We start from the raw sequence: 27,478 nt of genomic DNA, 5'->3' as shown, positions 1-27,478 counted from the left end.
AACCAGAAGGGGTGCAAATTTCAACCTTTAACCATAGGGGGAGATTGACTTGGAAGTCTGGGGGGGCAATGTCATTATTGCTGGGGGGGGGGCACGATGATGATGATGCCAATTCATATATACATTAGATCAGTCAACTACACCTTTGACGCTGGGGAAGGGGGGGGCATTGCCCCTTACGCATCTCCTCCCATGCCCTTTAACCTCTCCTTCAATATTAAAAGGAGGCACTAAAATGCGTGCTTGTCCCGACTGACCAATCATCTAGTTGCGGCACTGTGTAACCATTTCTAGTTAGGTAGGGAGGTCTTAAAAAATCAATTTTTCCGGGGACCCCAAGATTGCTCTTAGGACGACTCTGCTCTTCTCGCTGAGTACGGCAGTGCCGCGAGATATGTTAGGGATTATATTGAAGACAGTGAGACGGAGGGCTGTGACTCCCGAATGGTGAGCCACATCATCTTGAGATGTCATTGCTATTTGTACCGCAAATATTCTGATATTCTGCTGATACTTTTATTGAAAATTGTCTTATTACTACATATAGGCGTACGCAATATTTTCTCAAGGGCTGGGTTTCATTTTTTTTCTGATGGGGGTGGGAGGCCCGTCATTTCAATATTTTCTGGGGGGGGGGGGACAAAGAACTTATACTCAATATATGTATACACATATATCGCTTCTGGTGCATTTTTTGAAGAACCCTGCTTTATAATACATTTGGTTAAACCTAGCGTGCACAACTTCCGGTCCCCCATGGCCGAAATTACGCAGCTGCAAAACTTGAAATTTTATCGAATCCATTGATGAAAAATACGTCGATTTATTAAAAGACACACACATATGGTAGTGAATCTGCAGCACCCCACATCCTTGGATGGGGGCACTTAATTTTTGAAAGGACCCCCAGACTAAGATTTTTATCTGGCTTTCTTGGTTGAAATTCAAGAAATTTTATATTTTTATATATTTATAAGCATAAGACCGATAACTAAAGCCCCTACAGCCCGGTCTGCCTTTCCCATAAATTGGCCATGCCACTGTGATGAGCCCTCGGTGCAAGGGACTCACCCTATCAGACTTAAAGCGCCAGTTATCCCGATTCAAAATCTTATTTCACAGTATTAGACACAGTATTGGTCAGCCAGGGCAAGCATGCATTTTGGCGCCCCCTCATAATGTTGAAGGAGAGATTAAAGAGTGAAATTTGCGCCCCCTCTAACACAGTGCCCGGGGCACCAGACCCGCCTGCACCCCCTCCCCCAGTTGCAGCCCTGTTAGACATTATATTGTTTTACATATTTCTCGTGAACGTGAAGCTTTGTAACCACCTGCACTGCCCATACCCAGTCTGCCCATGCGCTAAAACGGCCCTACTTACTGGGGCCTCCTCCTCGGAAATATTTTTTACGGATCCAAATTCGAAGACCCTCCCACGCCCCTAAAAGAAATTTCGGTGGATTTATAGAGCAAAAATTAGTTAACCTCTGGGCCCAACACCTATCACCAGGACCGCAAAACTGTTCTTGCACCGGGCCGCTGAATGACTAAATCCGGTCCTGCCCCCGGGCCATAGGCACAGGAATCTGGGGTTGAGGCAGTTCGACCCCCTCCCTAATAAATTTTAAAAAGGGGCTGAGCACCCTCCCCATATTTAATAAATATGCAATGCAACAACCACTGCCCCACCCGCATAAGGGCTAGAGTCCCGTATATATGGGACTACCAGTCCCCCACCCATAGTGGTGGGATGACAAGAGATTCCATACGGCTCGCGAAAAAGTGTTGTTAAGAAAGTACCTAGTGCTTACAACACGATAATTGTATCAGAGAGAGTTTGTGGCCAGCAGCTAAAAAGTACACGCCTGGGTAACACGTATGCGAAATCGAATTATATTATATTGCACTAATGATTGTGCATCAATTAAACATTTTGAAATTAATTTTATCCCTGTTTTCATTGTCACATGGCCCGCAAAACTAAGAGTTTGAACATCTATGTCGGGGCCAAAATCAGACATGGAGGTTATCCGTGACCTGGATCAAAGACGTTTTGTTAATCAGTGAACGCATGTTGTTTAAATGTTGGAGCTCCTGGGCAGGGCCGTAACCCGGAGGGGAACGGGTAGGTCTGGTGCTCCGGATCCAGGGCTAAATTTTCGACATTACAAGGGGACGCCAAAATACTTGCTTGCTCCGACTGACCAAGTATCTATTTACGGTCCTGTCCCAGAGCAAACGCTTCACTTCCCCATGCAGAAATCAGGCCCTGTTCTATGTTCTACAAGTAATGTGATCAACCAATGCTTGGTCAGCCAAGCAAGTACATATTCTGGCGTTCCCTTGTAATCAAGGTCGCAACTAGGGGGGAAGGGCAGGTGGGTCTCGTGCCCAGGGCATGCCCCTCCACAAGGGGTGGGCTGGCAAGGCTCCAGTCCTGAGGCCCCGGGACGATTTTCATTATTTTTTGTTTTTCACGCTATAAATCCATCATAAAAGGGCCCGTGAAAGTCTGGTCGGGAAATTCCAGCCTAGGGGTCCCACTCCAGGATGTGGGGGCCATGGCCCAGGGCGCTGGACCAGAGGGGGGCACAAATTTTATTCCCAAAAATCTCCTTCAACATTACAAGGGGGCGCTAAAATGCGCACTTGCCCCGGGTGACCCAGCATCTAGTTGCGGCCCTGCTTGTAATGTTGATTAAAGGAGAGGTGAAAGGATGAAATTTGCTCCTGGGCAGGGCCGTAAACAGGAGGGGGAACGGGTGGGTCTGGTGCTCCGGATCCTGGGCTAAATTTTATCCTCTGACCTTTCCTTCGACATTACTGCCCAGCCTTTGCAGGCTGTCTGGCGACTTACAGATCACCAGGGGTGGTATGAGAAGGAAAAAGACAAGTTTGTGCATGTGTGTAAGGTATGTAGTGTATGTGTGTGTGTGTGTAGAGAATGAATGAGCCAGACGAGTATTGTTTACAGATCTTCGCGAAATGAATGCTCATCGAGATAAAACACAACACAATCGAAGAACAACGGGGAAATGTGTTAAGGGAAGTAGCTGATGATATGCTACCCAAAAACCCCAACATTATAAATATTTACATAATCGAGAGACACTAACCAGAGATGTCTGAGGTACTGTTGAACCGTCATCAGTCATATAACCATAATCAAGAACGTCAAAGAAAAAGTTATAATGAAGACATACCATCTCTGTATTGTAATAACATCAGTTTCAACACGACACGAACCCAATGCACCATTTTATGCAAGCGCAAATTATGAATAAATGAGAAAAATTATTAATTGCGAAAAAAAAACCAAAAAAACATATAAATGCCTCTGAATTGCGATCACAGCATCCGCAATATCAAACAAAACTGATATTAGATTGATAAATTGTTTTGAAAAAAAAAAAAAAAATCAAAATCATGAAAATGTTCTGAAAATTACATCAATTCGTCACCCAATCCACGCTCAGCAAGTCCATTGGCCTAGAGTGTACTGTGGGTATTCTAGGGTCATAACAGACAATTTCTCTAAGATGCGGGTGTTCAGAAGATCGTAGCCTGTCAAAATGAGCATTGGCAAGCTCCTTGATATAGTCCAAGATTAGTGGTAAGTCAAGATCTTTACGGATGTTTTTTCCTCTCACATACCAGGGGGCTCTGGTAAACATTAATATGATACAATTGAGTTTGAGTGAAATATTATTCATATGCTCTTGCCTGTCGTAAAAATCAACTGGTATGCATCGGGCGTAAATGATGAAATTGAATGCATTTAATATTTAAATATATATATTTTTTATTTATTATCTCTGTTTAAACAATATTTATTAAGTTGTTATGATAAACATGTAGCAATATAAACATTCCTGTCCATACATCATAAGGTTATAAAATTGATCAACAGATGGTAGCATTACATTTCACTTTTTCTCCTTCGATGGAATGTCTCGCCATCTGTTGACGTGAATACTAGACAATAAAGGCTACTCATCTTTAGAGAGGGGGTTTTTAAAGTACTATGATCAGAATGAGTGTGACTTGACCGTTTTTGGGCAAACACACATAAATACATCTCCAAAACAAACTGGGGGAGCCGGTACGGAACAAGAAGGAATGCTTAAAGCACGTGCGCCGATGGACCTGTTGTCCCGCGTAACGTAGGAGCACTTATAGCCATTACATAAGGACCCTTAACAGTAAGACGCCTTCATATATGTGTATTAATAGGAAGATTCTAATATAGGGCTAAAAATCGGTTAGAATAGAGTTAGAATAATATTATATCTTTAGTCTATGCAGACAGACAGGCTCAGAGGCGGATTTAACACCGGGCGCCTCGACTTCTGAAGGGCCCAAAACACTTAAACTTGACATTTTTTCCTAATTCAAGGGGCTCAATACAGTCAAACCTCGTTAATAAGTCACTCTTGGGAGACCAAAAATATGACCTCGTAAGCGGAGTAAGCAATTGCAGCGCTGATTGTTGTCTCCCTATTAGTGCATTTATACAGAAAAAACATAATTTTAGTTATTCGAACGACGTCATTCTGACTCCAGTAGATTCACTCACTCATGTTCACATACTCGTACAGTCACTCAGAGGAGCGAAGAGTCAGGGACAAAATTCCCGGAGCCCTTCACGAATACCTGCGATGAAGTTCAACATCATTTAAGTGGCCTACAACACATTTGCTGAAGCTATAGCCTTTTGGGCATTCTTATGCCGCTGGGTCGACACATGTTGATTGATGTCATTTCTTCCTCCATGGGCAACAGAAAAATGAGCACCACAATGTGTACACATTACTTTGGACAAATCGTTCTGAATGCCATTCAGTTTAATGAAATTGAATTATTTTTGGAGTGCATCATTGAAGCTGCGTATCCTTTTCTTCGACATTTTTTGACACAGTTATAACATTACCGGAACTCAAATAGGGTTACTGCATCTAAAAATCCTTTCCCTACGATGTTCTGATGAAGGCAAGATCAAATAGAGAGCTAAAGAGGACTACCCTCACAGCATAATAAGTAGAAACTCAGAAACAGAACTAAAACAATTTCTGGAACTTCGAACTGGTGCGTTAGTAAGACACTCGAAGTGTTGCCAATACATTTAAAATTCAGAAAAAATACTGAAAATATTGTCAACTCATGAATTCCTAGTACCCCACTCAGCAATGCACCACAATAAACGATGCAGCACGATACGCAATACGCACCGCATTATAATAAGCAATACAGTACGCGATGCACCGCAATACTCGCTGCCAAATCAAAAAATTAGGGAAATACAAACTGTGATCACACATTACATTTTTGTGCAATCCAATTACTACGGATGCATTCTAAAATGTGTACACAATCGATGACATAAAACAATATTTCTATAGACTGCGATAGCCTGGCATCATCATTACATGGGGGTGAGGATAAACAATATTGACTTGATTACAAAAAAAGCAGCTCACTGTTAATACTGTTGCCATCCGTTACAATACATTAAAGCCAATGGTGGTCCGTGCATTAACCAATTCCCGATTAAAATCTGAAGCATTAAAATTATGCATCTTTATATATTTTGAGAAAAACTATTTACCATGAATGCATGGGAAAGTTTGTTATCCTTATATCCTTGTACGATCGTCACATTCCCACCTTTACTTCAGAAAATGAACGACAGATGGCAGCATGAACACTGAACAAGCGCAACATAAATACATTAGGGGCCACGCATTCCGGCATGTGCCGATTCGTTAGAAATTCCGCAGGGGAATGTGTAACCTGGGGAAGAAGTAGAAGTCGTCGTATGCAATTCTGCGTCACAGTGAATGAAAGGCACGCACTCAGTATTTGCGCCATTATCCCGTACGTTACAACTATTAGAATGGTTACACGCTGGAATAACTTCATAGGGCTGGCATCTGCTCGGACAATTAGTTAATTTTTTGTGACAGTTGTCAACTTTTTGGTGGCAGAAGTATTTGGCGATTGTTCGTCAGAACTTTTGGCGAACAATTTGCAATTTTTTTGGCAAAAATTTGCGCCATTGGCGAGAATTGAAGGTTTCCTGCCCATTCATTCATTGCTGAAATTTAGCAACTTTCATGAAAATTTGTAAAATTCTGAATTTTCTCATTTTCATATCGTAATTGAAATGATTGATCATAACGATCGTGATGCTAATTAAAATCTTAATTAGTTAACTAATTAGTCATTCAAATTCGTAAAATCTAGTAAAATTTTCTGATTTTCTTAAATTTGGAACCTTGTCATTCATCAATCACAATTGAGAAAATTGTACGAATGCTGATTTCATTGAGAACTTGAGAAAAATATGTTTCAATTTCGACATCTCGCTTCTGTAAAGTTTGCTTCTTCTACATACATTGCAGTGTGTGGGAGAAAAACAAACGCAGGTTAATAATGATTTTTATATTTGTACAATCACATCTTTTGGCCGATTAGAGCTTCTTCCTTTCACTTATTTTGTGTGAAAAATTCAATTTTCTCTCACTTTTTAACTACAGCACGGGTGGCCTTTATGGTCTGGAACTGGCCACGCTAGTGATCTGTAAATATTCCGCGAGTCCCTCGAGTGGAATTTTGGTTCTTGTAGCTCAAGTGTTCTGGAAGTGTGCCGCGGTAATCTGCAAATATGCCGCGGGTCGGTTGAGGACGGTGTTGGTTTAAATTTCAGTCACGACTCTCGGATAAGAGATTGGTTAGAAACCCGAATTGAACCAAGATGGATGATAATTTTGTTTCTAAGATACATGAAATGAATAGATTGTCTGAATATTAAGCCGCGTTGAAAAGTTATTTTTGTACTTTTTGTCGTTGCAGCGTGACGTCGAAACCTGCATGCGCTTTTCACCCTCTCAACGTGTTTTGCGACACCACGTTCCTTAGCAATTTTTGTTGCCCTTGATGTCTACTAATAACCCTCTGCGTTTGTCGCTCCTTTAACAGAACACCCTGTACATATTAATTTCATCCTCCTGTCAATATTTATATTTTAATCTAAATTTTTTTTCAACCACCACCGATTCCCCAGTTGTTTTTGGTGCTTGCGTTTGTAAAAGTAAAGCGAAACATAAAATATAATTTGCATTTTTTTTAATTAATTGGAAAATTAAAATAAATTAATCGATTGCAAAGTAATTAATTCAATTAATTCAAAAATCAACTGAAAACAAAATAACTTTAATTGGATTTTTAAAATTCAAAAAAAAATTCAAGTTCTTTCTACTAATGCATAATTTAAAGCTTGCGCTAAAGCAGGAACAAACAATGGCGCATTTTCGAATTTCGCCCACTGACCAAAATCTGACTACGCCACTGGTAATGATAATGTTACATAGTTGTCACGTGTAAGTCCCTCGGTAGGTGATGTTAGTTACAAGACAAAAAAAAAACAACAGCGATGTTTTTGGAAAAATTAGTTCAAAACTAAATATTTAACCTGGTATTTTAAAGTACCGTCTGCTGTGAATGTGAAAGTGACCTTTGAGGTTCTGCTTTCAGTGATCTTAAAATGTGCTGCTTAGTTCATTTTGACAAAATTAAGGTTTCAGGAGGTAATCCATATCAGACAAACTTAAGGGCCAGATTTGGTCCACGGGTCAAGGGTTTGCCATGTATTGCTTAAAGGGTGTGGGGCACAATTAATTCCTTAAACAGAAATTTTGAATTCTTACCCTCCAAATAACATTGAAATTAACAGAAATTGATTATAATAAGATATAAAGATATTTTACTTCGAAATTTTAATTTAACAAAATATTTTTTGCATTAAATTTTTTTTTTCGTCTGGTAGGCGGAGATGCACTTGCCCCCCTATGCCCCCCCCTCCTGCGTAAGTTTCTGGTCCCATCAATATGCGTTAGGAGATAGGGAGCAATGCTGACGAAATTTTGTGACAAGGGGGAGGGGGGTCAGAATTTTGTTGACTATTGCTGACAGGGGGGTTAAAATTAGCTGAAAATTTGCTGACGTAATTCTTGAATGTCCCCTTAATGTCATGCTTATGAACCCATGCTTAAAATACGGATGGGACGAGAAGAAGCACGATCAGATAGTACATCCGCTGCTTTCTTGATCAAGGATGAATTACAAATAGCGCAAGTGAGTTGCGAAGAACTGACGTAAGCTCTTGAGACTCATTCGTAAAAACGCAGCTCATGATCGTCATTTTTGTTTTCCGTATCGGAACCATCACCACTGGAAAGCACGAAATCTCATTTCGACCTCATTATTGCGCCACTGAAAACGAAAATCCCATCCCACACATCCACAATTTTGGAATTCTATATTTGCCGAAAGCTTATCTGTTGTTCTATAATGTTGATAAAATTCAAGAATAATATCTAATGGAGGATCCTTTATTATAATGTAGTGTCCGCCAAGTGTGCACTCAAACTTTTCAGGCCTATACACACTTGGCGAACAACCTAGGATTCCGTAAGAGAACCGAGCGAAGGTTTTGACCCTTGATGATTGCATCGTCATGCCATTCATCAAGCTCCTTTCTGAAATCCAATTCAATGATCGCGGCGTCCCGCAAATTCATCTAAATCTATCCAGAAATCGGTCCATAGTTCTTTCGCCTTTACCCCATTCTGAGGCAATTAGTAAAAACCGGACGAGGTCATGCCTTGGTTTCACCAGTGCGCTTTACCGGTTCTGACCCACCGCCTCATCCCAGAACCATAAAAATTCTATTTTAAGGCTAGTCTCACGACTCAGAAAAAAATGTACTGTTCTTTCATTCAAACGCTAATTTTGAAAAAGGCCGTCACTGAACAGAAAAAACATCTACACCAGGATCCGTAGCTAAGATAAACACTGTAACACGGCGTCCCGCGTCTTAATCTGTGTTTTGCTGCAAGAACACAGAAAAAAATACTGCAGGCACATATCTCTTCCCCAGTAAATATACTTTTTTTGTAGCTTAGCAAGCGACCCTATTGCTATTCCAGGGTCAATTTACTCAGACTGTATTGAAGCAGTATCACAGCTCTTATATCGCTCCACGCCAACCCGCTCCTGTACTTTACCAATCAAATTACCCTCATCCTCCTACAACAACACCATACCAGAGACATCTCATCATGGCGTTGCTGAATCCCGGTTAAGAAAATAACCAAAAAGCTTCATCTGAGATTTTCGTGGTCGAATCTCTTTTTTTCTCTTTAATGATACGATGATTCGCACTGTTTATATAGTGATGTTAAATCACCGACAACAATTATAACTAATAATAGAGAACAACAATGGTTTTTCGACAGAATTTCGTGATTTTATTTCTTTCTGTTGGCGAACAACGAAATTCCATCAACAATGAAAGCCTCGTATGAAACTGTTTGCACTTGTTCCTGAGAATGATGGGTACTAGAACAATCTGAATTGCTTAAGCCACGTGACAGACCCCCCACTCCCGAAGCAACTTTACAAAGTCACCGAGTCCTTTTTAAGGCTGTTCTTTCCCAAATTACCTCAGTTTTTCTTGAATTTGCAAATCTCTGTGAATATTCCGCTTAGAAACATGGATTATTTTTGTTGACATCAGGATAGATAGGGCAATTTATTTGTGAAAAAATGCACATTTATTAAATTTATGTATTTTCACAGGTATTTGCTCAATCAGTAACGATTATAAAATTAATCAAATAAAAATTGGTTGATCAGAACAGTTTTGGTGTTGTCATTCTGGTATGCATATTGTTAATATATATAGAAACAATTTTGTGTTTGGAAATTAGAAGAAGGACCGTCTAAAAATTTAGAATTTTTTTGCATTACACAGTGTCACACTTTTCACTCTCAGGCACTATATTTTCACTGGTAAAGGGTAATTTTTGAACGTCTTTCGAGCATTTCTCTTAAAATTAGAATTATGTCTCTATGACGGACGGATGGTGAGATAAAGGCCGCATTATTTGCAGGGCACCCTGTATACCAGCGGTTCTCAACAGGTGCTCCGCGGAGCCTTTGGGGCTCCTTGTGCACTCTCCAGGGACTCCGCGGCCGCTTGAGTCAAATAAAAAAAAACTGTAAAATTAAAAAATAGTAATTCTTTATATCATAATTCGGTTTTTTAACGCCGTGTTTTGGTTTAAGCCACGTTTCATTGATAAGTAGAACGTCAATGTTATATTTTTCAATGGTTTCTCGAAGCTCAACCATATCACCAAGTATGCTTCTGGCATTCCAAGCCATTATCTTCAAATTTTTAATCGTTGTTATGTTGCTAATGACCATTAAATAAAATTATTTGGATTTCTTTCATAAAAATATTGAATAAGATGTTGATCTTCTCTGCCTTGGATTTGGCTAGGGCTATTTTTAAAAGGCAGTCAGATACCGTCGTCATTAGTTCCCCTAAGCTAAGGGAAAATCGTCAGAGTCGGTAACTACAGCAGTTTCGCTTTGTGCGCGCCCCGCCCATCTAATACTATTGTTGTTTACTTTAGCAACGGTTGCTACAACGTCTTTCCGAGTCGCTGCTGCCTGGCTGTATTGTGATTCGTTCCCTGGCTGGGTGACGTCACGAGTCACCCAGCCAGGGAACGAATCACAATACAGAGCCTTGCAGCTCTCTTCCCTCGCGGCGACAGGGGGGAAAAACGGCTGAGGTGGAAGGGAAGGAAGGAGGAGTTCTCTCTTTCGTGCTCGCAGGGGGCACGCTGTTATCAGTTATTTCTTCTTCCTCCTCTAATCCTTCCTCTCTCCTCTCCCTGAGCTCCTTTTCTTTCCCTTTCGCCGAGCGTGGCTCGGTTTCTTTTCTCCTCTCGCTAGAAGGGGCGTTTCCTTTTCTCGCTGGCGCGGTTACGCCACTGTTTTCTTCTTGTTGGCGTTGGTCAAGGTCGCCTATAAATGTTTTAGTCATAAGGGTGTCAAGCATTAAAAGTTTGAGTATATGGCAATAGATGGCGAGTGTGCTCCGAAAATAGAGAAATATCGAATTACTGCCATCTGTTGGAGGACTTTATAACCTACTGTTATACCATGATGATGTGTTATGATTCATGGGCTCTGTTATGGAAGATTTGATCAACATTGCCCAAGAATATTAGGAAGACACCAACGAATAAGGCAAATACATGGAAATACAATTTTTTTGTGTTTCGTGTATTCGCCTTATTCACTGGTGTCTTTTTTTTAATAATATTGTTGGTTGATATTTCGATAAGGTAAGCGTGTATGAGTAATATTTCGATCAGGTCAGAATATAACTCAAAAACCCTCTTACGACTGAAGCTACAGGTTGCTCGAATAGCTCTGAGTGGATTTTCGGCAACCCAACGGTTTTCTCGAAAAAATAAGATCGGATGTTTCAACAAGGCAGTAGTAGGAGGAAAAGCACGTCCCCCTCCTTGTCACTAACGGTCACTCCGATAAATTGGAAAAAAAACAAAGTTCGAAAATCGGCTCAATGCACTAAGCCTGTCTGAGGAAAACAAAGCAACTTCACCAGTACGGCCGGTCACTAAATGTTTTTACCCATCTTTCACGCGCAATTGTCGCTAAATCGCGAATACTAGCGAGCTACTTTAATGGTAACGACGGTATAACATCAAAAGCAATAAAACTATTAACACCTAACATGATCACATCACTTGTTAACCTAATCAATCTACTACTAATATTATCATATTTCCCCAAAATCTGGAAAAATGCAATAATAAAAATGATTCCAAAACCGAATAAACCGCCAATGTTTACAACAGGTTACCGCCCAATAGCACTACTACCACATTTATCAAAAGTCTTTGAAAAAATAATAAACGCTAGACTAAACAAATACACAAATGACAATCTACTAGGCAGATACGAGCAATTCGGATTCAAAGAAGGTCATGGAACTATACACCAACTTGTTAGAATTGTCAAATATCTGCAAGAAATGAAAAGCTACAAGGACTATGCCGTAGCAGCACTACTAGATTACAGTAAAGCCTTTGACAAAATATGGCACGATGGATTAATACATAAAATGATCAGAAGAGGATACCCCACAAGAATGATCAAATTCATGAGAACATATCTAACACATAGAACATACCAAGTCAAAATAAATAACACAGTATCAATAAAAAGAAAGATAAGAGCAGGCATCAACCAAGGCTCTAACCTTGGGCCAACCATACATAATCTATTCATGGACGATTACCCAATCGTTCCAAAAGGTATACTAGGAAAATATGCAGATGACGTAATAGTCATAAGTTCAGACAGAAAAGCAGCCAAAGCAATAGACAATCTACAAGAATTAATTGAAAACATTGAAAAATGGAATGACATAAACAGATCAAAACTAAATATAGAAAAATGCGTTTTAATATGGCTAACAAATAGAAAAATTCCAACAAACACCTACATAGAAATAAACGGTCAAACAATAAACCCCTCAACAGAAACAAACTATCTAGGTATCAATCTAGATACAAAGTTGAACTTTCGAAAACATGTGGAAAAACAAATGCTAAAAGCCAAAGTAGCCATAGATGAACTAATGAGATTTTGCTACCCAAGATCAGCTCTAAGCTTAAAAAATAAAACACTGATGTACAAACAAATAGTTAGACCAATATTAACATATGGAGCACCGGCATGGGCCTTCGCAACCAAAGAAAACATATATAAACTCCAAATATTTCAAAACAAAACACTTCGTAAATTTGCAGGAGCACCAAAATTTTTCAGAACAACTGACTTATATAGCGAACTAAAAATTGAATCAATATTTACACATTTAAAAAAACTAACCAGAAACTTACACGATAAAATGGAGGAATCACCATACGATGAACTGAGAGAAATAGCAAACTATGCAGAAAATGAAAAAATGCCAAGGCCAAGAAATTTTCTCACATATAAATTTGTCAAAGAATTCTAAGAGGAAATCAAACAAACTCACCTAAACATTCAGGAAGGAACTCATCCACATATAACAAGTCACCAAAAAACTCACAGTGTAAAGTATATCATTATGCCCAGACCTAAAAAAGTAGAACAACATAATGTAAATAAAATAATAGAAAGCTAATATGCATAAAAACAAATCTGAGTTAGCAAAATAATTAAACAAGACAATTTTTTATATAAAAGGAATAATAAAATAAATAAACCCTCCAAATAGGTTATACAGATCGTCCCCAAAGGATGGCGCCAATGACTTTCAAAAGAACCCAAAAAACTTGACTTGCTAAAAATACAACCACACTTCATCTAAACAAATAAACAAAATTCAAACCATAAAAGAAAAAAAAAATCAACAAGAAATGAAAATCAATACCAAAAACAAAAGAAATATGACATACATAAAACCCACGACAAAAATAATAACTAAAATAGTCAATAACAGCCAAAACTGAGAGTCATTCTGACTCCAGTAGATGGCGCCAAAGACCTCCATAAACTCAACAAGTAAAAGTCATAAATAAATAAATAAAAAAAAGGGGGGGGGAGGAATTAATGACTACACATAATAAAAAAAAATATATATAATAATAATAATAAAATATATATATATATATATATAACAACAAATAAACAAACAAACCCACATTTCATATAGCTCCCTCAAGACAAACCAAATAAACAAGCACAATTAAACGAATACAATACACAAGCAAGCCAGGGCCATATTATCGCATGGGCAAATCGGGACTTTGCACAGGGCCCCCAGCTTGAAGGGGGCCCCCAAATCTATAATAATAAAGTCCGAAAAGTTGTTTTTTTTAAGTAAAACTTAAATACTTAGAAAAAAAAGAATTTCGTTTTTGTAATGCATCTAAACTTTTTAAAGAATAGAAAATATAAATATAATTTTTTTTTTACAATAAAATATTTTTACAGTTATTGGGAGAGAAATTGAACTTCTATTATTCAACTGTAATACTACTTTTTCTAATAAAGGAAAAATGAGTTCCGATTGGTCGGTTCAGGGAATTTTCTGTTGATACCAAAAAAAGTTAAATCTCAGATGAGAAGAAGCACCGGTGCTGCGATGCTAGCCGTTGTAAAGGCATCACAATCCATAACAGAGGAAAGCAAACAATGTTTGTTTTCAGCATGTTTAGCATTTTATAGCTCAATGGTAACTTCAATATTTTAAGTTTAATTATGTCCTCTCGAACTTATTTATCTGGCTCTGCAAAGAGAAAGTTGAAAAAACAGAAAGATGAGGGGGAAAAAAAATTGCTAGTTCATTAAAAAATTATTTGGGTCAAAGTGAAACAACGCTCTCCTTCGGAACTGACATTGCATTTGAATGAAATTGTACAATTAGATCATATATACTGAGATAGAGGTGCAGCATTTTATATAAGAATTGAACGCACTGATAGAGGTACACATTGTCTGACGTTTGCATTCTCATTAAAACCATCAGGACGAGCGTCTCGAATATAGCGTCATTGTATAATTTCAAGTGTGGCTGTATTGCAATTTCTTCGAATGGGAAGTAATTTGGAAGATTAGTTGTGTATTGAAAATTTTCATCATACACGCCTTTCAATTCAATTTCTTTGTTTCTTTTTTGCATTTTTGTACATTTTCATTGAGCTATTGTTCGGACGCGATGAGACCACAACGACATTCAGATTGCCATCGTGTTACCTGAGTCAAAACATTCTTCTTGGTGATCGAATCTGAAGCTGCAGAAATTAGACGCTGCGGACGTTCCACACATAAAGACATTCAATATTCATCGTAATATTCATGATCGCGTTCATGAAATTACCATATGCACCAACGGTGTGCCATGGCTAACTAACTACCCGGTGCGCTTTAAAAATGCTTCGATACTCGAAGAAAAAAAAATTCAGAGAAATTGGAAAATTCATTCTGGGCCTTCATTGGCGTTCAAAATATAAATATTTAAAATTAATTTTTTTGAATGAATTTTGGACGCATCACACTTTTCGGTCATAAATCACTAGCCGCCGCAGAGTTTTCACTATTTCTTCAAATTTCTGTGCCAAGACAACAGTAATAAGTCTGAGCATAGTGACTATAAGTGACATTTTCGAATTTTCCCTTATATTGAGCCGTTTTTGTCTTTCTTTATATTATTGTCTAGTTTTTCAACGAATCATGTTGGAATTTGTAGTCTTTACTAAAATAGTGAATGTAGATAATTTTCATAAGTTATAAATTTTTTATGATAATTATGGTTACAATTTAAAAGTACATACTCATTGCACATATTGGTATTGCTCAATGTTTTCCCCCTTAACTACATTTCGATTAACGACAATTTAATGTAGCCATTCATTTTCCCACCACTCCGTAATTTTTTGTAATTTTAGCAGTGATTGGTGACTTTGCAAAGTTATGACGTAATCACCAATTTGGTGACAGTCGGCAATGTTTTTTCAAAAAAAGATCAAAGACCCCCCCCCCCCCCTATCTGTTTTCACAATTTCTTTCAATGAAACATGGCCGCCTCGTGATGGTGAACTTTTTTATTCCATAAAATGCGTTTTTTAGTGCTCCCCCCCCCCCCCGCGATTTAGCACTTTTTTTCTCACTTCAAAATTTTTAAATCGTGAATTCGATGTTTCAACATGAGCTGTAGGCCCTACATCTATGAAAACATCCGTTTTTTTTCATTTGGTCATCCTAATAGTTATCCACACCGCTTCAGAGTAACAAAAACCATGCTCATTTAATTTTTTTTTCTCCATCACCTTCATTTTCCGCACAATAGGACGTTACAGCAACCTTCACGGTGGTAGACGAGCATCTTACCATCACGCTACTCTTGCGCGCACTTGCTCCCTGGTCCAGTGTGCCAAACCACCACCAGCTATAGTAAATATGAAGATTAAATTATTCAGCACAAACTGAAATCGTGGTCTCAGAGGAACGAAAAATTCCAACTTGAGCAAAAAACGTAAGCATGAAATGAAAAAGAAGTTTTTAGTAATTGTCCCCGTGTAGGTTTTTTTTCCCTGGAACATGCCAAATGTTTCTCACGTGATGTTACATGAGAAGCAATGATTGGACATTGAGAGAGATTATTTGTTACTGGGGTGCGGAATCTTGAAATTTTCGGTGAATTCACCCACATACAATGATGGCAAATTCCCCTTACGCTTTTTATTCAACATTAAACAAAAGACTAGCTGGAAGAAGAAAAAATGCAGTTCAATGTCAATGCCTGTTATGAAGGGTTCATTCGAAATTTCTTTCAACTGTGCATCTCTACCCGAGAAACAAACGCAGTTGTCTTTTGACACGAAGGATGAACTTGATTAAAATATTATTTAATACACATGATACATACTGTACAAATTCTCTAGCACATTCGAAAAAAGACTGCTTCCATTCGAGCCGAAAGCATCGTTTCAACTATATCTTGTACACTACAGACAGAGAGAGCAAAAAAAAGCAAAAACAAAACACAGAGGGAGAGGGGTTTCGTTAATGACGTCACAATCGTCTGGGTCAAATCTGACACCACAAAATATATGAGAAAAACATCTTCTCTCTCCCACGCACATACACTCATACACTGATTCGCGACATCCTCCCACCTTGAGTTTATGCCAATCAAACTCAATATTCTCAGATCAAAATAAACATTATACTAATTGCATAAAATTTTCACAAAAATATTCAGATATATCACAATACTTACCAAAATAAATGATTATGAGTTTTCTCGAAGCATAATGACATGAACTCTCAAAAAAATGTAAAAAATTCCGAATAGCATATTAAAATATCGAAATCATTAAAAAAAAAATCATCACAAAGTACGCAATAAAATTTAACTATAACTCCAACGTTCAGGAACAGTCACTTTTCTTCCGCTTTTTGTTCGCAAAACTGGATCCGGGGGCGATTGTTCTTCCAGTTTATGTTCGATCTCCATATGGTAAAGCCTCTGAATCGGTCTCAGAAGTTCACCAGTGTCCGTTTTTACTCGAACAAGTCTAGTGTGACCATCTTTCCCTGGAATCAGATCTATCACACGAGCCAAGGACCAGTATGAACGTTTTCTGTCACTTTCTACGAGAACAACATCACCAACAGAGAGAGACTTGACTTTTCCTCTACGGAACGTTTGTTGACGCAACTGTCCCAGATATTCTGAACGAAATCTTTGTCTTAGCAAATCTCGCAACTTCTGTCGGTATAAGGCTCTTTTATTCAACTCTTTGGTATTCACAGCATCCAGGTCCGCAACGCTTGATGATCGTATCTCCATCAGGAACATCGATGGTGTCAACGGTGCCAGATCTTCAACATCTTCTGTCACATACGTAAGAGGTCTGTCATTGACAACAGACTCACAATCACAGAGTGCTGTGATCAGCTCTTCGTAGGATAGAGATGCTCGTCCTAATACTCTTCTTAGGATGCGTTTTACCATTTGGATCAACCGCTCCCACCATCCTCCCCACCAAGCAGCAGTAGAAGGATTAAATTTCCAACTAATCCTTTGAATAGCCACTGCAGCAGAGATCTCATCCCAGTTAATGCTTGAGAATGCCTTATTCGCTCCAACGAAATTTGTTCCATTGTCCGAATAGATTGTGGATGGTCTTCCCCTCCTAGCAATGAAACGTCGCAAGCTTTGGAGAAAGGCTTCAGTTGATAGTGATGTCACAAGCTCTAAGTGTACAGCTCGGTACACCGCACATGTATATAACACGATCCATGATTTCTGGCCCTCTTTCAGATACAATGGACCGGCCAGATCAACTCCCACTATCTGAAATACTGCTGCGTCTTGCACTCTGTTTTCCGGCAAGGCTATAGGAACAGACTCTACTTTACGTGCATTGAACCTCTTACATGTCACACAACGTTGAACAACAAACCGAACCGTTTTCCTTGCTTTTATGATCCAATATTCTTCACGTAAACTGCTCATCAAGAGAGAAACTCCGGCATGTAGAAGTTCCTTATGTTTCCACGAAATCAGGGTATGTACAACTGGATGATCCGAAGGCAGAAGGACTGGATATCTGAAGTTTTTGGTGTCTTTTCTGTACATAACTGGCGTTTTTATTCTGATTATACCAAATTCATCAACGACTGGCCTCAATACTCGTATTTTTTCATCATCGAAACCCTTGAATGCTTCCTTCTGAATCAGTATAACAAGCATTCTTTCTGCGCGCTGTATTTCAAAACAGTTGATGTCCAACTCTTTCGAAACATCCAATTTTTTCAAATTATTGATGAACCTTAGGATCCAAGCCAGCATTCGTACTATTTTCAAGTACGATGAAAAATACCTGTAATACCAGTTATCTGGTTTCGAACTTTCATTATGTGCAATCAATACACCTTTTCGCTTTTCAGAATTGACAACTTCTTCATCTGGCAATTCGACAACCCGTTGCCAAGTAGACTCGGGCTCACTCAACCATGCTGGTCCCTCCCACCATCTTAGATTTAATAGATGTTCAACCGAACAACCTCTTGAGGGAAGGTCAGCAGGATTTTGTTTTCCAGCGATATGCCTCCATTCGTTTATATGAGTTAACTTTCTTATTTCAAGTACACGATTATAAACGAATACACCCCAGTGTACATCTCTTTGGATCCAACTTAAAGCAGTTGTCGAGTCACTCCAATAGTAAACCTTCAGTTCCGGTATGTCCATGTCAGAAATAACGGTGCTGCCTAATCTCGCCCCAATACAACATGCTAAAAGTTCTAAGCGAGGAATTGTTATGCTCTTCAACGGAGCAACTCTGGTACGTGATTGAACGAAATTCACTGAAACACAGTCCGTTGTTTCGATTCTCAAAAAAATGCAAGTAGAATAAGCATATTTGCTTGCGTCACAAAATATGTGAATACTGACTTTCTTATCAGTAAATCGACCTAGATTCACCCATCTCGGTATACTAATAGTAGGAATCAATCGTATGCCTTTTACCCATTTCCAAAATTGTTTGGCCAAATGGTCGGGTAAATTTTCATCCCACTTCAACTCTAGCTTCCAGCACTCTTGTAAAATTAACTTAGGAAGCAAAGTGACCGGTGAAGTAAATCCAATGGGATCGAATACTCTATTTGCCAATGAAAGCAAAACTCGTTTCGTAGCTACAATTTTCTCTTCTTCCGGTAGCTCGACTCTGCAGGAAAGTAGGTCATTCTCTGAATCCCAGTTTAGGCCAAGAACTGGAACGGGATCCGTACTATGTGATGTAGTGATAATACCAAGAGAATGATTGGACCTCCAGTCTCTTAGATTGAATTTTGCGGATGAAAGAAGTAGTTGCGATTCTATTATAAACTTATTCGCATCATCAACTGAGTTCAGGCTGCACACACAGTTGTCTACGTAAAAAGATTCTTTCAGAGTTCTAGCTGTAGTGGATAGGCCATCAGGAGCCTTGTCAAGATGATGATTCAGTGTAGCAGCTAATAAGAAAGGACTGCAATTGACTCCGAACACTACACGCTTATGCCTGTACACAACTATCTGATCTTTATCCCTTTTCCACAAAAATCGCAAATAATCTCTATCTTTTTCTCTAACACTAATCTGTAGAAAAGCTTTTTCAATGTCAGAGGTTACTGCAATAGGAAATTTCCGGAAACGATTCAATAACGTTGGAATTATCTCGATTAAATTTGGACCCTTACATAAGCAGTCGTTCAGTGAAGGAGACCCAGTAACGTGAGCTGATGCGTCAAAAACAGGTCTCACTTTTGTAGTCTCACTCGATTCCTTGAATACTGGTCTATGCGGGAGAAAATGAACCTGCATTTGTTTTTCGTCAGTCACCCTTTCGATAATTTGCTCTTTCAACCACGAATCAAAAACTTCCTGATAGATATCAGTTTTATTCGAAACAATTAGTTTCTTATAAGTAGTTGAAAGTCGTTTCTCTGCCAAGCCTTTGTTTGTGGGCAAATGCGAATTATCCAATATCCACGGCAATGCAACTTCATACCTTCCATCACAATCAACATTTAAGGTATTTTTGAAATATTGTATTGTCTGCTCATGGATTTCAGATGTTGTTTGTGACTCAACGGGATCAGTGATGCCTAAAGTGTCCAATCTCCATAATTCTGTACAGGAAGCATTGAGAAATAACGATGTTGTTAACAAAGCATGATTTGGAGTGTTTTTCTCAATTACTCTGGGCATTTTTCCCATTAGAGTCCATCCCAGATGGGTTTGTACAGCAACTGGACCACTTTTCAATGATTTAATATTTCCCGTTAGCAATTTACCAGCTATATCTGCACCTATAAGCAATTTGATATCGGGTTCAACGCGATATGATAGATTTTCCATGTCAGTGATATGAATACCACATTTGGTCAATTCACTGATCCATGGACCGTTTGATATACTCCTGATATCGGAACATATTTTTGTCTGATCTAAACAGAACATATTGCAACTCCATTGGTTGTTAAGACTCTTAACATGAACTTTGTATTTATGGTGTAATTTTTCTTTTGTCTCAACACCACCAAACAGTTTATGGACCAATTTAATCTCGTCACAACTGTCAAGTTTCAAAAAATCAATGACATCTTTTTTCAAATATGTTCTCTCGGACCCGGTATCAATGATGGCTCTAATAGATTTCTCTCGATCACCATGCTTTACTCTAACTATCAGAGTCTGCAATAAAACATCAGAATCGGTTGCTTGATTTGTCAGTACGTTATCTCCCTTCTCTAATTTAGTACTTTCTAATTCTACATTTTTAACCTCAGTGGGAAAGTCTCCTTGACACATTACTGACAAATGTCTTCTATTGCAATTAGAACATCTGACTTTGGCTCTACAGTTTCGCGAGATATGATTTCTCTTAAGGCATGCAAAACAAGCTCCCCTTTTCATAATCAAATTTCGCTTTTCATCGTATGATAGTGAGCTTGTCTTAAAACACTTATCTGACGAATGAAATTTACCACAAAATATACAAGATTCGTCAGTCTTTTTAAGCATGCGTTGTTTATCAATCTTATGATGGACCATTAAATCATTAGCTGTGGCAATACAAAGCTCTTCAGCGACGAGCTTGTTTGGTCTCTTGGTTTTTTCAAAGCCAAGTCCGGCATGAGCCAAAGCAACTCGCTCTTCCGATATCACTTCGTTTCTCAAAAATTCTAAGATAGAATCCAAGTCACTCTTACCTTCTATCTTTCCTCGCTCTCTTTCCCAAACTCTCAAGATATCCACAGGAAGGCATGATTCAACTAGTGGAAAAAGAATACTTGCAAATTTATCCTCAGTGACACCTAGAGTCTCTAATGATCGTAATTTTGTCTCCAGGCTGTCGTATAGATTTGCGAGCTTGAACTCCTTCCTGGAACCACTGTTGTTGCTCAAGACAAGATGAAGAAGATCGCGCACATAAACTTGGATTAGTGTATCCTCACGACCGAAGCGATTCTTCATTTGCGTAATAGCCTTTTCGTAGTTCTCCGCTGTCATTGGAAAACTGTTGATGACCTGCGAAGCTCGAGAATTCGGAACCATACACTGCGAGAGATAGTGAAACTTGTCTTCCGTAGCGATATCTGGATCTTCGTGAATTTTTTCAAACTGGCTCCAGAATCCAAGATATTCTCTGGCATCCCCAGAAAACTTTTTTAGTTCCAGTTTCGGAAGCTTGAACTTTCGCTTTGTTGTAAAAGCAGCTACACTCACCACGCTATCGTCATCGACTTGCGATTTCGCTCCTTGTGAAAAAACCTTGTTTTCTAGTCTCAATTTGAGAGCTAGAAATCGATCACGGTAGGTTTCAGCTTGAAGGAAGTCTCTTTCAAATTCTTCTTCCTCAAACAGTTCAGAAATGCTTGTTTGGACGGAATCCAATCTCTCAAATTTATCGCACATCTGATTGAGAAGAACTTGAAGATTTTCTGAATCACAAGTGTCTTTTTGCAGCTCTTCTGCAATAGCGTTCATTGCTACCGTCAGCGACGTGCGAAGAGATTTTCTTTTTACTTTCAGTGCTTCCATGGTCGGCTCAGCGAAACTCAAAATAAAAAAAAAGAAAGCACTATGTATCTGTGTTCGTAAGTTCACGATGTCCTTCGTGTCCCTGTCCGGGCGCCAAAAAATGTTATGAAGGGTTCATTCGAAATTTCTTTCAACTGTGCATCTCTACCCGAGAAACAAACGCAGTTGTCTTTTGACACGAAGGATGAACTTGATTAAAATATTATTTAATACACATGATACATACTGTACAAATTCTCTAGCACATTCGAAAAAAGACTGCTTCCATTCGAGCCGAAAGCATCGTTTCAACTATATCTTGTACACTACAGACAGAGAGAGCAAAAAAAAGCAAAAACAAAACACAGAGGGAGAGGGGTTTCGTTAATGACGTCACAATCGTCTGGGTCAAATCTGACACCACAAAATATATGAGAAAAACATCTTCTCTCTCCCACGCACATACACTCATACACTGATTCGCGACAATGCCTTTCTCGAGCGCTTCTCGTGTGGTTCAAATGACCCGAGACCCTCACAGGCCAGGACGGGGATAAAAAAGGGGGACAACAGGACATTTATGAGTGGCAAAAACTTCAATTACTCGACGTTTTCACCTCAACTCGAACTCCAAATGTTTGAAAAATGATCATTTCTATACATTCAATCTATGTAATTACTGGGGATTACGAAAATGTGTCGCTATAATAGTTTTCCATTGCATATTATCACCCAAAAAGCCCTAAACTTGGATGATAGACTAATTGACTGATTGCTGACAGGGGTATGATATCAAGGCCGCTACTCCATACTTAGTCTTTTTTTTTTTCATTTTAGGCCGTTCACCGCCCACGCTCTATCGACAAATGCTAACTTCAGCCATTTCCCCGGTTAAGGGGCTGGGCGATGTCGGACACGATACTTAGCAGGGGCAAGCATGCATTTTGGCACTCTTTTCAATGTTGGAGGTGAGGTCAAAGGGTGAATTCTGTGCCCCAACCCTGGTCCCACGCCCGTATCACCAGACTTCTCTAGTTGTAATCCACACAGCTTCTCCGCCCAGAATAGTTTCAAAAACACTCTTTCAACGCACTAAACAGGCAATCGGCAATGTCGAAAGCTTGCCGCGACGCCTTTAACAAAAGTTGGCGATGCCCGCTGAGAGCCGCGACACATGGTTTGAGACACACTGTTGAAGTATTTCGGTTCTTTTCTTTCAGAAAACGGCTTAAAGAGCTGGTCTCGCTGCATTATCTGCTTTGCTTAGATATGGAAAACAAAACACTTTTACAAAAAAGTAAAAAATTACGTGTTTTTCCTTTCAAATCTTCAGGAGAACAATATAAGAATACTCAAGATTTAAGCAACTGTGATGTAATGCGAATTACAGTTAGTTAAGTAATCTATTAAATGATGTTGAAAAATATTTATTATGTTGTGGGTAATTTATCTGAAGAATGATTATTATACAATAAACAAAATGCAATTAAAACCATTGAATTTTTGTGATTTTTTTCTCTTAGGTCTAGGGGGGGGGGGGGCATTTTTAAGAGCAGTTTCAGTTGCACAATTTCCGCCCTTATACGACGTGGTTCCTTGAACGTCGCATAAAAGCGGTTCTATTTTGTGGTAAAAAATCTGTAGAATGGGAAAAATAACCACAGGCACGATAGAAAGAGAAGCTTTCCTTTTCTCTGTTTTTGATTGCTTTTTAGGATTTGCTCTGTTCAGAAAATGATAAGAATCTGACACCACGAAGCTTAATTGGCAATCCTAAAAGGAAGAGAGACCGGGGATGGGGGGGGGGCGGACACAGAATGCAAAGAGACAATTCAAAAGTTCGGCATCCTAGGAGGAAGACTCTGGTGGGGGTCCGCATCTAGGTCTTGAGTTTCGGGAATACCAATTTCCAGGAAGTCTTGGCTCGGTTGTCTAAGGGACTTGCGTGTGAGAATGGGAAGAAAGAAGCCAATGTGAATATTGTTTGTCTCCTATTGTTTGAGTGCACGTTCTCAACAAAAGTCAAAATAAAAAATTGCCTCAGGTGCAACAGTAATAAGAAATGTTTTGAGCTGTCAGAGTTCCGGGATTTTTGGGGTTCCGACACTTTTGATTCCGCGGAACCCCAAAAATACTCTCGTGGAACACCGGTTGAGAAACCCTGCTCTAGTAGGCCTATACAGACCGCCCCTCTTGTTCGGTCTCAATTTAAAAAGCAGAGAATACCCTTCTAGAGGAGAGGGGGGGGGGCGGCAAAACTTCTTTGTATCCGCTCAGCGTGGCACATGCGTTGTACTTGAGCAGAGATCTTCAACCTTTTTCTTGTCACGAGCACTGCATCATTAAAAGAGGAGCACCCTAACAACAAGTGTGGCATACCAATGCATGAAATCGGGATGATTTCCATTTTCCTTCAATGCAATTTGTGCAAGTTGTTTACTTGAGACATTGATCTAGTGCTCGCGAGCACGAAATCGAACACAACATCGAGCACTCAGGGCGCTCAAGGGAGCACCATGGTGCTCGCGAGTAACGGGTTGAAGATGCCTGCTGGACACAACCTAGGAAACATGCTCTTCGAACAGGAGTGGATGTAATTCACCGAGAGGTGATGGGGGGAAAAGTGTCGAATGTCGCCCCCTCCCCGCTAATGCTCATGCTGATGATACAATTTTTCGTGGATGGTGGATCACTGTCCCTCCCCCCTCTGTACCGTTTATGCTCCTGTATAGGGTGACTAGATGAGTTGCTTGCAAAACCGGGACTAATTTCAGAAATCGTGGATAAAAACCGGGCATTTTCAAAACTCTCATTTCGTAGGAATTACAGTGTAAAATTGCAAACTAACAATCTACTACGAAAATATTGTCGCAGTACGGCTACACAGAGGCGCAAAAATGAGTAAGACATCAGATATAGGAGCCATGCGAAGGTTTTTAAAACCTGGCGTGAAGTTTGTTTCGGTGTAATGCTTGTTATGTGTAGTGCTGCCATCTGCCACCAGTTTTTTCTAACTATGAGTGAAGTGTAATGATTGAATAATTGTATCATTGTGTGTGTGTGTAGGGGAACAGCTGTCGTATGGTCCGCCACTTGGCGATTATTTGGCGCCACACATGTCTGATGGCCCGACGAAGAGTCGCCAAGGCCGTCAGACACAACGGACGCCGAAAAAAAACATCAGCGTGCAAAACATAATAGAAACCACCAAGCATAAAAATCGAAAAAAATATCAGTTCAAAAAAATTACACCTGGCCCAATTTTTTAATAATAAAAAGATCGGGGCATAAAAAAAGTCGCCACGGACCATACTGCATCTGTTCCAAATATTACAGAGGCATTAATCATCTACTGTCGTTTCGTTGCAGCGAAGTTATCCGGAAAAGGGTTGGTTACTTTTTCATTGAGATAATACACCGTAAACTCAGCTCGATAGAGGGCTCGAGATGTTTCCAAACCCCGTGAAATAGCAACAATCAAAATACAAAGCCAAAGCCATAATTTGTCAGACGTGGTGCCTCGGTGCCATTATGGCACAATATAACCACTTCATCATTGTTCTGCCAATTGTAGTCACAGATGTGCAAATTTTGCCATGGTTGGTGTAAGGGGCGTTAGATTTATGCAGCTCTTAGGCTGCTGGGCGCCACCTGGTGGCGGTACAGAGGGTAGAAGAAGGGGGAAAAGAGAGAGCCAATTTTCCTAGGCTGTATCCTAAACGGATAAGGGTTGTTTGTGTATGACGTAAGAACGTTCTCTTATATTATTCTCCTGAGGGGAGGATAAGGGGGGATGAGGCATGGGTCCCTTATCGAAAATGATGAATGTTTTCCACAACCAAGGATGATGTTAAATGAGATGATTAAGTGATGGTATAAGGTAAAAAAGATATGATCTACGATTGTAGTTAATATTATTTACAAACAAAGAAAAAAAAAAGAAAAAAAAAGTGTATTTACAATCCCTGTATAGGGGGTCTAACCATCAAGAGAACGTTCTTAGGTCTAGGCAGTGCTCTAAATTCGGTGGCACTGTACGCTGAAATCGCTCTGAGGTGGTCGAAGTCCGAGCTCTCTAACCTTTCAAAAAAGCGCTTTGCGAGGCTCTTGACGTATTCGCAGATCGTGAGGACTTTGATGTCAGATCGAATGTTATGGTTTCGTACGAACCAAGGGGCCTTCGTGACCTTCCTGAGGTATTTGTTTTGTTGTCGCTCGATCATTATGAGGTTGGATCTCTTACGGTACATCCAGACAGGTGCTGCATACAGAAGTGATGGACGGATTATCATTTTGTATAAATGATTTGCCGTTCTATGCTATATATTGGCACAGTGGAAACTCTCTTAACGGCCCACGGCATATTTACAGATTATTTAAGAGGTACGCAATACTTTTACAGATCACTAAAATGACCCGAAGCACATTTACAAATCAGTTAAATGATCCGCAGTGCAGTTTCACGTCACTTGAGTGGCCCTCAGCGTAGTCCCAGATCATTTAAGTGGCCCACGACGCATTTACAGATCACTTAAGTGACTCGCGTCACCGTTCGAGATCGCATAAGTGGACAGCTGTACTTTTTGAAATCCATTAAGTGGCCTGCAGTCCCCTAATGATTGAGCGCTCTCGACTTAGGTGATCTGTAAATATTCCTGCGTCGGTCAAACAAGTGATCTGTGAATGTGACGCGGATTTGAAAATGCGTCGCGGGTTGCCCTAAGTGATTTGAAACTGAACTGCGGGTCATTTGAGTGATCTGTAAACGTACTGCGTGCCACTTAAATGATCAGCACGTGTATTTTGGGTAAATTTCAACAGGAATGCCATTTTAACGTTTGCCGAGCGGCCGCATCGAAACGAGCTACCGCTTTTGCGTTTCATGTTAGCCCTGCATTTTTTGATGACAATTGTTTGTATCGGCGTGTACTATCACCTCTTAAAGATTTCCCCATCTTTTCTGAATCAGCTTGTGTATATATATATATTTTTTTTTTTCCCCGTATATTTTTGAATATTTTCATGGAACATATTGAAAACATTTTTAGAACATATCTTTTCAATTCCTCCATATTTCGATATTTTTAAACGCATAATTTAACAATTTCTATGGATCTTTGCGTTTATCTCGGCCCTTCGAAATTCACTTGGGGCATGGAATTTAGCAGAATTTAGCCGCGACCCGTGAGAGAGAGTCTTCCCTTCTCCTGATACTTATCATTTAATAGTTGGGGGTGAGCTAGATGAAGACACACGTCTATTGAAGGTTGGTTCAGTTTCTCTTTTTTCCCATCCACAGCAATTCGTAAATACATCGTCATATGGATTCCTCTTCCCTTTCCCATGTGATATGGATTCCTCTGTGTGTCTTCTTCTGTTTTATTATTATTATTATTATTATTATTATTATTATTATTATTATTATAAAGAAAGATATAAACATAAGATTAAAGAAAGTACAACGTTGAAACACTGGAACTGCAACATGTTGCAGTGTGACAGCTATAGCTCTCGTAGTGGTGA

General features: G+C 39.4%; 1 protein-coding gene across 1 annotated transcript; it reads right to left on the bottom strand.

The window, feature by feature from the left end:
- Positions 1-16,195: 16,195 nt before the first annotated feature.
- LOC149065081 (uncharacterized) lies at positions 16,196-22,076 on the bottom strand. The gene has a single exon (XM_089254381.1). The coding sequence runs from the start codon at positions 21,974-21,976 to the stop codon at positions 16,790-16,792; it is 5,187 nt and encodes a 1,728-aa protein (XP_089110507.1). The 5' UTR covers positions 21,977-22,076; the 3' UTR covers positions 16,196-16,789.
- Positions 22,077-27,478: the final 5,402 nt, after the last annotated feature.

This window comes from Pholcus phalangioides, unplaced genomic scaffold (genome assembly GCF_987345545.1).
Source record: "Pholcus phalangioides strain wild (caught in Gottingen) unplaced genomic scaffold, Ppha-v1.0 ptg000041l_1, whole genome shotgun sequence".
NCBI classification, from domain to species: Eukaryota; Metazoa; Arthropoda; class Arachnida; order Araneae; family Pholcidae; genus Pholcus; species Pholcus phalangioides.
This window is presented reverse-complemented; position numbering and strand designations above follow the sequence as displayed.